At 43.0% G+C, this 9,830-nt stretch overlaps 1 protein-coding gene across 1 annotated transcript; it reads right to left on the bottom strand.

Annotated features, from left to right (window-relative positions):
- Positions 1-739: 739 nt before the first annotated feature.
- RPL39 (ribosomal protein L39) lies at positions 740-3,972 on the bottom strand. Its single transcript, XM_080910742.1, has 3 exons — positions 3,651-3,972; positions 2,621-2,724; positions 740-927 (listed from the first exon to the last, which is right to left on the bottom strand). Exons 1-3 carry the CDS (start codon positions 3,651-3,653, stop codon positions 879-881), a joined length of 156 nt encoding a protein of 51 aa, XP_080766868.1. The 5' UTR covers positions 3,654-3,972; the 3' UTR covers positions 740-878.
- Between the last annotated feature and the right edge of the window lie 5,858 nt (positions 3,973-9,830).

Raw genomic sequence — 9,830 nt, forward strand, 5'->3', positions numbered from 1 at the left:
CTCAAAAAGGAAAAAAGGCTCTGTGGGTGTGGCATCACACACCCATAATCTCCAAACCTAAGATTCAAGCCAGCCTGACTTGTATCATCAGGATACTTTAGAGATGAGAAGTTGACTACTATTCTTGCAGAGGACCTGGTTTCAACTCCCTGCACCCACAATATCTACATTCATATCAAAGAACCTATAGAACAGTGGCTCACAACCTTCCTATTGCTGTGACCCCCACCCATAAAATTTTCACTGCTACTTCATAATTTTTCTGTTTTGATTTGTAATGTTCTCCAATGGCCTTAGCTAACCCCCTGTGAAACAGGTTGTTTAGCCCCGAGGTTGAAAACCACTGCTAGAGGGCTAGGGATGCAGTTCAGTTGCTAAGTGTTGGCTTACATGAACCCCTGGGCTCAATCCAAAACGTACAAGGGATGAAACAAGCCACTATGCAAATGTGGAGGGTTTCACGAGATAGCTGTTGGTAAAGCCCTTGCCATAAACACTTGGAAAACATGTAATAAGAGAACACTAGTTGTCCTGACTTATAACACTGCGGCTTATACATGTGGTCAAAAGGTTTAAAACAAAAAACCTTTGTAAGCTATGAGTTTTAGGACTTCTGCAAGAACACCAAGCATTCTTAACTGCTGAGCCATCTCTAGCTACTATGAAGCAGTACTTTACCCACAGAAGCCTTATTAGGTAGGTCTAATGAAGGAAACTCATTACTTCATAAACCAGAACATCAGCTTGGAAGGTTCATAATTTTATTACTGGACAAACATCCCAATTTAGACACGAATAATTCTTCAGGTTAAAATCCATCTGGTAGGACTGATCGATGACCACAGTTCAGCATAAGCCCTCAGTCCTGCCGTGACTCCTCACAGGCCCAGCTTCGTTCTCCTCCAGTGTCTTCTCTTAGAGTTGTACCTGTACAAAGAGAAGCCACCAGTTACAAGGTGCTTTGGTCACAAAATACCTGCTCCTATAGTGGACTCAGTCTTTCAGAGGAACAGCATAATTTAAAGGGCTTGCTAAAGCATAATGAAAGTACACAGCAAGACTATCTCCAAAATAACTTACACATGTGCAGGGACCTGGGTTTAGTCATCCATTCCAGGGATATAGGAGCTGGGACAAACTAGCTGAAAACAAAAAAACCTACCATGGCCTGGGAATTACAAGTGCTACCCTAGAATTCACATCAAGGCAGGAGAAAGCTCCTATCATAAATCCAAAACTCTAAATTGCAGAGCTAAGCCAACCAGTCTCTGAACTGTCCCCATGTCAAGGTGTCATGATTTTTACTCCAAAAAAGGCAAAAATCAGAAACAATCAACATGGCTTTTCTTTTAGCAGGATAATGGCAGTACTCCCACAGGATGAAGCACTGTAATTGCTACCTGCTCTTAAATTAAGTTTTCAAAGTTGTAAGTGTAAGCTGGGGGGTTAGCCCAGAGCACTTGCTTAGTAGGCATGAGGCCCTGGCTCAAACCCTAGCCCCCATGAGAGCCAAAAGTAGGCAATTCTGTGGGTTAGAGGATAGAATCCCCGAAACAAAACACCATCCCAACTCTAGACGTATATATATATATATATATATATACACCCTATATATTAGATGTGTAAAATATATGCAGTGGTCCTAGGAAAATCGAAGTTTATATAATTATAAAGGTGGCACACACCTGTAACTTGGGAGGCAGGAGCAGATCAGCCAGCCTGGGCTACACAACTTTCAAAAAGCAAAAGACAACATCCTATCAAGCATATAAAAATCCATTGCCTAGTACTTCAAAGCTTTCCTTAGCATTGTATGGAGGTAAAACTGAAGTTTGAAAGTCTAGTCCTGACTGCAATTAAAGTTTCTAAGTACATGTATGTATGTGTATGTATATATGTGTGTGTGTGTCCACGAGCATACACACAGCTACCTACCATGCCAGGAGACAGAAGACAGCAATTAACTCAAATGTATGGCCAGAGTGGGTTGTTGATTATCACATTTAAGTGGCAAAATTAACTAACACTATTTTTGCACCAGCAGATCCACACCCAGACATAATCCCCAAAACTGGGCAATGCTTATCTTTAATCCCAGGACTCTGGGAAGAGAACCAATTCCCACAAACTGTCCTCTGACCACATGTGGCCGTGCATCCCCCACACAAATACTTCTCCCTCTAAGCCTCAAACCCTTCTGACAGAAAGAACTCAGTAAGCCACCTGTTGTCTGTGGGAGGCCCTGGGGTTGACCCCTACCACCCCTCTCAAATGCCCAGCTAGTCCGGAGTTCTGAAACCGATCCAACTCTGGTTGTGGTTACGAACAATCTCCTGCCAGCATAGTCAAATCTCCTTATGCCTTCCTAGGGAAATTAGGAATCGGGGAAGGTCTGTCCCAAAGCCTGCCTGTGACCACACAGAACTCAACGAAACACTTGATTTGTGGAGGGATTCCTCCTATTGTCCACTCGCACCCACACACACAAGAGAAAAAAACAAGAGCTTCACAGCATAGTCGGTAGTGGTTTAACTTGAGCGCTGTGTGCTTTGCAACTGTGTATCTACCTACATAGCCAAAGTTGTGTAAAATATAACAAGTTGGACAATGGAAGTCTTACCTGATTTTGTTACCAGTTTTCATCCGAATCCATTGAGGAATAGGACGATTTTGCTTTTGTTTCTTGGCCAGGAATCGCTTGATTCTGAAAGTCTTGTGGGACGACTATGAGGAGATGCAACCAGTTTAGTGCCACAAAAGCCTATTCTTTTGATTCAGCCACAAACTCCCACAAACTAACGTCAGGCCTGTAGAACAAACATACAACCGGAGAATCTCCCCAACCTCGAACCACTTGGTCCTTTTAACCTCATCATCTCTCTGGAGGAAGAGTTCATGGCTTAAATACGTCTCAGATAATTACAGTGGCAGGCTTTTAAGCCCATGTCCTGTCTGACATACAAACTGGCTGGCCTCTGTGCTCCAGGTGATCAAACATGAATAGCTAGGAAAGTATCGTACCAGATGGCTTTAGGTCAAATCTCGGACAATCAGTTTTTAAGTCAACTCTTAGGTGCAGTACTTTGGAAAACATCCATTATCTACCTTCAAGTGACGTTGCTGGGTAATTTATAGAGCCCTCGACACTCAGTAGGCAAACCCACTACCTTAAAAAGGCAACAAAAGCAAAGTATATTATTATTCGCCCCCCTAAACCAGTTTTAAATTTTATTTAGCAATTTCAGGTACTAATCCCACTTTGAACGTAGATGCCAATAAGCATAATCTGCCAGTAAAAGCAACGACCCGTGCCCTGTTAGCAGACACTTCCAAGGAATGCTTAAGGAAGGCTAAGGTTTAATCAAGGACAATAAAGGCCCCAAGCCTCCCCTTTTGCCCCAAATCATGCAGATCACCGTCCGCTCGAGGCCATGTGAAACTTTGCACCCCTTGGCAGGCTGCATGAGTAAATGGCCTTGCTGATTTCAAGCCGCGCCCGCGACCCGATAGGTGGCCTAATTCCCAAAACAAAACACGAAAACCCTGAAAATGCACCCAGCCCTCAACGCTGCGCACGTCTACCACAAAGGCACAGCGGTCTCCGGCCTCAGGAGAGCCGCCTGGAGATGGATGGCGGCCGATAGTCTTACCATGGCGAGAGGTTGTGTCAGGTGTAGTGCACTCGATGGCAGAGGAAAGAGAAAGGCCAGGCCGGAAAAACGCGATTAGAAGACGCCGTCGGAGGCGGAGCTTAGGGGGATGACTCGCCTCCCTTCCCCGCCCCCGCGCTCCCATGGGGCCGTGGGAACGCACACAGCTTTGTAGGCAACGTAATTCCGAGGCCTCCGCTTTCGTGCTTGTTCCGCCAGGTGATCATCAGTCTTAGGGGGCACAGTCTTTGTGGCCGTGGTAGGTGGCCTTTGAGAAGTGACTAAGTAAAAGTCCTTAACAAAACCCGGGAAACGGAGTAAACTGGACCAACTCTGAGGAAGGGAAAAGGACTCCGTCATTTCTGAGCGCTGCAACTTCCGCCCGGTCTTTGAGAGGGGCGGGACTTAGGGGGTGGGACTGCACCCGGAGCTTTTGTGGGAGTTGGAAGATGGAGCGGGAGACTTCATTTAAGGGCGAACTGTACTATTGTTAGAGAATCCAAGTTCCTTTCACTGCACCTATGTCAGGCAGCTCACAACCCTCCAGCTCTAGGGGATAACTTGTTTCTGGCTTCCAGGGGCACCTACACTCATGATTTACAGGTACACATACCCATGCAGACATACGGACACATACATAATCAAACGGACCTAAAATGTTTATTTAAAAGGGGAGGGGTGCTCAGTGGTTAAATACACTGACTGCTCTTCCAGAGTTCAATTCCCAGCAACCACAAGGTGGCTCACAACCATCTGTAATGGGATCTGACGCCATCTTCTGGTGTGTCTGAAGACAGCTAGCTACAGTGTACTCTCATACATAAGTAAATCTTAAGAAAAAAAGACGCCAGGCGGTGGTGGTGTAGGCCTTTAATTCCAGCACTTGGGAGGAAGTCCGATCTCTGAGTTTGAGGCCATCCTGGTCTACACAGTGTGAGTTGCAGGAAAGCCAAAGCTACACAGAGAAATGCTCTCTCAGTGTGGGGGAAAACCAATATACCAGGGCCAGGGGATATTGTAGTGGATAAAAGCAATAGCTACACAATCCTGAAAACTATAATTCAAGGCACAAAAAGTTAATGCATCAGGCATGGTGGCCTACCCTTGGAGCAGAAGGACAAGTATCTCTGAGTTCAAGGCCAGCCTAGTCTATATATTGAACTTCCGGACACTCAGGACTACTACATATGTACCCCGTCTCAAAAAAGTATGAAAAATAAAAATAAAGATATTTTATTATTTGCATTCATGTGTATCTGAAACCCCTAACATTTCTATAGCACAATAGGAGGTGGAGATAAGAGAAAAACTCCTGGAAGACTGACGGCCAGCTAGCCTGGAGTACTTAACACAGCAACAGAAACAAGGGAAACCCTGCCTCAAAAAGGTGAAAGATAAGAACCAATTCTCTTTGTCATCTGGAGAACTGCTGTGTAAATAAAACAGAAAGTCAGGTATAGTTGTGTACCCCTATGAGGCCCATTGAGGCAGAGGAAGGAGGGTCATAAAATGGGCTAGCCTAGATTATATATTGAGACCTTACCTCAGAAAAGCAAAATATAAAAAGAGCACAGTATAAAGCAAGAAGCTGAAAACTAAAGATACTATCTGTGACTATCATAAAAAGTTAAAGATTCCTTTGGTCAGTGCCAAATTATTCTCAGAACTACCTTGTATATGCCCCTCTGGGGGAGTGGATCAGTTCCTGATGTGGAAGGGCTGAGAATCACATGAGTATCCAAACCATCCCTTCTTTACTTCCTCTGGAATTTCTCTTGTTTCCCTTAGCTTCACTTCTCCCAGCAGAGCAGCTAGTTCCACATGGCCACAAGCAACCTGAGAGCTCATGTGGTGTCCAGTGCTGTAGGATCAGTGGCAACAGAGAAATGGCTCAGTAAAGGCTCAGACCCATGAGGTAATCATTTTTTTAAAAAGATTTTTATGTATATATATGAGTACACTGTAGCTGTCTGCAGACACACCAGAAGAGGGCATCAGATCCCATTACAGATGGTTGTGAGCCACCATGTGGTTGCTGGGAATTGAACTCAGGACCTCTGGAAGAGCAGTCAGGACTCTTAACTGCCGAGCCATCTCTCCAGCCCTGGTAATCATTTTCTGTAGATGGGCAGTCAACACACTATGGGTAATAGGCAAATCCTATCTCTAAGTTTCCAAGCAACTCCAGAGGAAAGATATTCTTGCTATTTTCCCATCTGCAAAAGAACAATAAAACAGAGGGGAAAAAAAGAACAGAAGCACATTTCTAAAAAAAAAAAAAAAAAAAAAAAAAAAAATTAAAGGCTCAAATACTAAACTGGGAATGGGGGTATAGGCCATAGCAATCAGGAGGCTGAAGTAGGAAGTTCTATTGTTCAAATAGCCAAGGTTACAGAATGAGACCCCATGTACATACATACATACATACATCTCTAACTTTTCCTTAGCAGCTGCCAAATTCCACTGTGTATATGTGTGTGCTTCTCTTCTCAAATGTGAATGAAATGATCCTCGAGCTTCAAAAACAACCTAAGTTTTGTGTAGTAATACTTTTAATCCCTACATTCCAGAGGCAAAGGCAGACAATGTCCGAGTTCGAGTTTACCTGGTCTACAAATCCAGGACAGCCAGTGCTATATAAAGAAACACTGTCTAAAAAAAACAAACAAACAAAAAACAAAAAACAAACGAACAAAACAGATACCACTTATCCTCTTATCTGAATTGTCTCCATTCTGTCTTTAATTTCAAAAAAATCAGGAGCTGGGAGTATAGCCCACTAGTAAAGTATTTGCTTAGCACCAGTTAGGATTTGGGCTCAGCACCAGCACCATACAAATTAAAAACAAAAATGCCATGAAAAATTAAATCTGTGACTAAAGAAACAGACTAAAGGAAAATACACTTTTTCCCCTGCTATTTCTATTCTTAGCCCAATATGTCTCTCTCTCTCTCTCTCTCTCTCTCTCTCTCTCTCTCTCTCTCTCTCTCTGTATATGTGTGTGTTGCTGGGGATGGAACCAGGATTGTATTAATGTTAGGAAAAGCACTCTATCATTGAGACATTCCCAGCTCCTATGAGTTTATTCTGTTGTTGACTTTTTGTCTTGCAATGTAGTTCTGGTGGGATTCAAATTCACTATATAGCCCAGGTTAGTCTTAAACTTATAGTTATCCTCCTGTATCAGCCTCTCGAGTACCAAGCATTATAGGCAACATGCCACCATGCCTGGCTCCTATATATTTATTATAAATAACATGAAGTTATGATTTATGGCAGCAAAGGTGGGACATGGTGTACACATCTTTAATCCTAGCACTCAGGAGGCAGATCTATGTGAGGCTAGCCTGGTCTACAGAGTGAGTTCCAGGACAGCCAGGGCTACAAATAGAGATCCTATCTCAAAAAATATAAAAATAAAAACAAAAATATAAAGGTGGTAGAGGGAGACAGCAAAGGAACAAACTGAGGTTTACAAGGGAGAGGGGGAGAGATGGCTCAGTGACTAAACCTGACACTTGAAAACCAATCCCCAAAAGTTATCCTTGGACCTCCACACATTATGTCATCCGTACACAACTCCATTACATAAATATGATAAAAAATAAAATTAGGGCTAGAGAAATGGCTCAGAGGTTAAAAATGGTACTAATATTTGGGAGAGGGTGGGGTTGAGACAGGGTCTCTCTATATACTTCTGGATGTCTTAGAGCTCAGGATAGCATTGAAATCACAGAAATCTATCTGTTTCTGCCTCCTGAGTGCTGGGATTAAAGGTGCTTGCATAGCCTAAACTGGTCCCTGAGTTCCACTCCCAATATTCACAATGAATGGCTCATTGCTACTTGTAACTCCAGCTCCGGAGGACTGAGCACTTTGCCTTGGCTTTCATAGCCACACACAGATACAAAATAACAATAAGAAAATCTTTGCAAAGTTAAAAGAAAACAAGGATAAAAGAAAGTAAAAGAAAGAAAAGGTAGCTTTGTGGAAAAGGTAACAGTTCTCAACAGATTAAACAGCTGCTTAGCAGGAGGCCCTCCTAAGGTTTCCATCAGTAGATCCAGTTTAGGGATTTTCCTCAGCACCACTGAGCAGTTTACAAGCAGGAAACTCCCAAACCATGTTGATTTCTCACACCCCTTCTCAAGTTGTACCCTGAGTTCTGATTAATTCTACTAGTAGTCCTGGTGGTAACCTGAGTTACACAAGGACAAGGACTTGCCTATTTTTTCTATCCTTGTCCCTAGAGACTGACACAGTGAATAGTAAATACTTGCTAATTGAATGCAGGAATGGAAGAAATCTGAAGGGGCAGGGAAGTGAGCCTGACTCAGAGCAACTGAACAGGACAGACAAGCACCAGAGGAAGGTACTGACAGAAAAACTGAGTCTACTCAGCTGCTAACAGGCCAGAAGGGAGGCAGGCAGTACTAGGTCAGTACTGATAGTTCCAGAGTAGCCTTTTTCCTAAGAGCAGCTCCTGTGACCTCTATCTTGGCTTCTATTTTGGGTGTCTTTGCCAGAATCCTACACTTATTCCCTTAGGTATCCCTTCTCTCAAATGTCTTCTAAATATACTTTAGGATGTCTTATATTTGAAGTGGTCATTTTTCAAGACTGCTAGCCTATCTATTTTATTTCAAGGCCAGACTTCTATAAAGTTATAAAGGCTAACTAAATCTATTCTTAACCTAATGACTTCCCACACCCCCAGGTCATTAATAGTCTAGAAGTCACATCTGTGAGCCTCTTCAAGTATCATAATTGAGTTTTCTCTATCATCCAACCTTGTTAGCCATCCCTTTTCCCCCCCAAGTGCTGACCCACTGAAAAAACTGGAGTGTGACCCCAAGATCTTGCTTTCTCTACTATTAAGCTTTATCCACAGCTCTGTCTACTACTGCTGTTTCTGTAGTGTTTTGATGGCATCTCATATAGCCCAGGCTGGCCTCAAACTTAGTTATGTAGCCAAGAGTAGCCTTGAACTCTTGGTCCCCCTGTCTCTTTCTTCCAAGTGCTGTAATTCTAGGTTTGTGTCACCATACCCAGGGCCAGCTATTACTTCCTGAAACATTCTTTTACATTAGTAGCAGCAGAATATTTGATATTTGGTTTTACTTCTACTATATGGCTATTCATTGTCTGTCTGTCTGTCTCTATTGGTATAGGAATGTTAGAATACACTGAGGCTGAACTCTAGCTCTATTTCTGTCCGTACTTTATTCTTTTTTGACTGTGGCTCAATGACCATATAAAATTAGATGAGTTTCTGGATGTTTCTTAATGCCTTCTGGCCTATTTGCCCCTACCTCTACTTCCCACTTGCCATTCACTCTGTACTATGACATGGGTTTCCTCTGTCTAAACCCTACCAAATCCAATGACAATTTCATGCTTCTGTGTCCCTTAACCTCTCTCAGGCAGGGAGCAGACACGCAGAGCCATTCTGAAATTTTCCCTTATTTGGAAGTACTCTTTCAGTTTCGAATGAGTCTCTTTCAATCGTTTGTAGTGGCTCTTCTACCTACTTTGAGGAACTGGCTTCTAAAAGCCGAGAAAGGTGAATACATGCAAGATACACTGGCACTGCACAGGGGGCTGGAGATAGCTTAGTGTGGTTCAGAGCACTTGCTGCTCCTGGAGAGAACCTGTGTCAGTTTTTAGCACCTACATGACAGTTCACAATTGCCTGTAATTCCAGTTTCAGAAGATGTGACTCCTGCTGGCACTAGGCACTCATGTGGCATACATAAACACATGCAGACAAATGCTCAGATACATGAAATGAGTAAAATGAATTTTAAAAGATACATTGCATACATGTATAAAATTACCAAAGAATAAAATATTTTTAATAAAGCTGAAGAAATATAAAGCCATAAGCTAACCTATTAGGAATGGGCAACTGATGCCTATGAGGCGGGGCTGGCAGGAAGGAAGACAAGCAAAAGCTCAAGAGTGTTGTGCAGACATTTTGTTGTTTGGGACAGAGTCTCACTTTGTAGCTCAGGCTAGCCAAGAGCCTACTACTATATAGCCTAGGACGACTTCAAACTCAGGTCAATATTTCTGCCTTGACCTGAGACCTTCAAAGTCTGGCACTGCAGGTGTGAAGGCTGCATCCATCTTTATTTTGGTTCTTATGCTAAAAGAACAGTGAGTGAGCCATGATCTGA

The sequence above is a fragment of the Micromys minutus genome, assembly GCF_963924665.1.
Source record: "Micromys minutus genome assembly, chromosome: X".
NCBI lineage: Eukaryota > Metazoa > Chordata > Mammalia > Rodentia > Muridae > Micromys > Micromys minutus.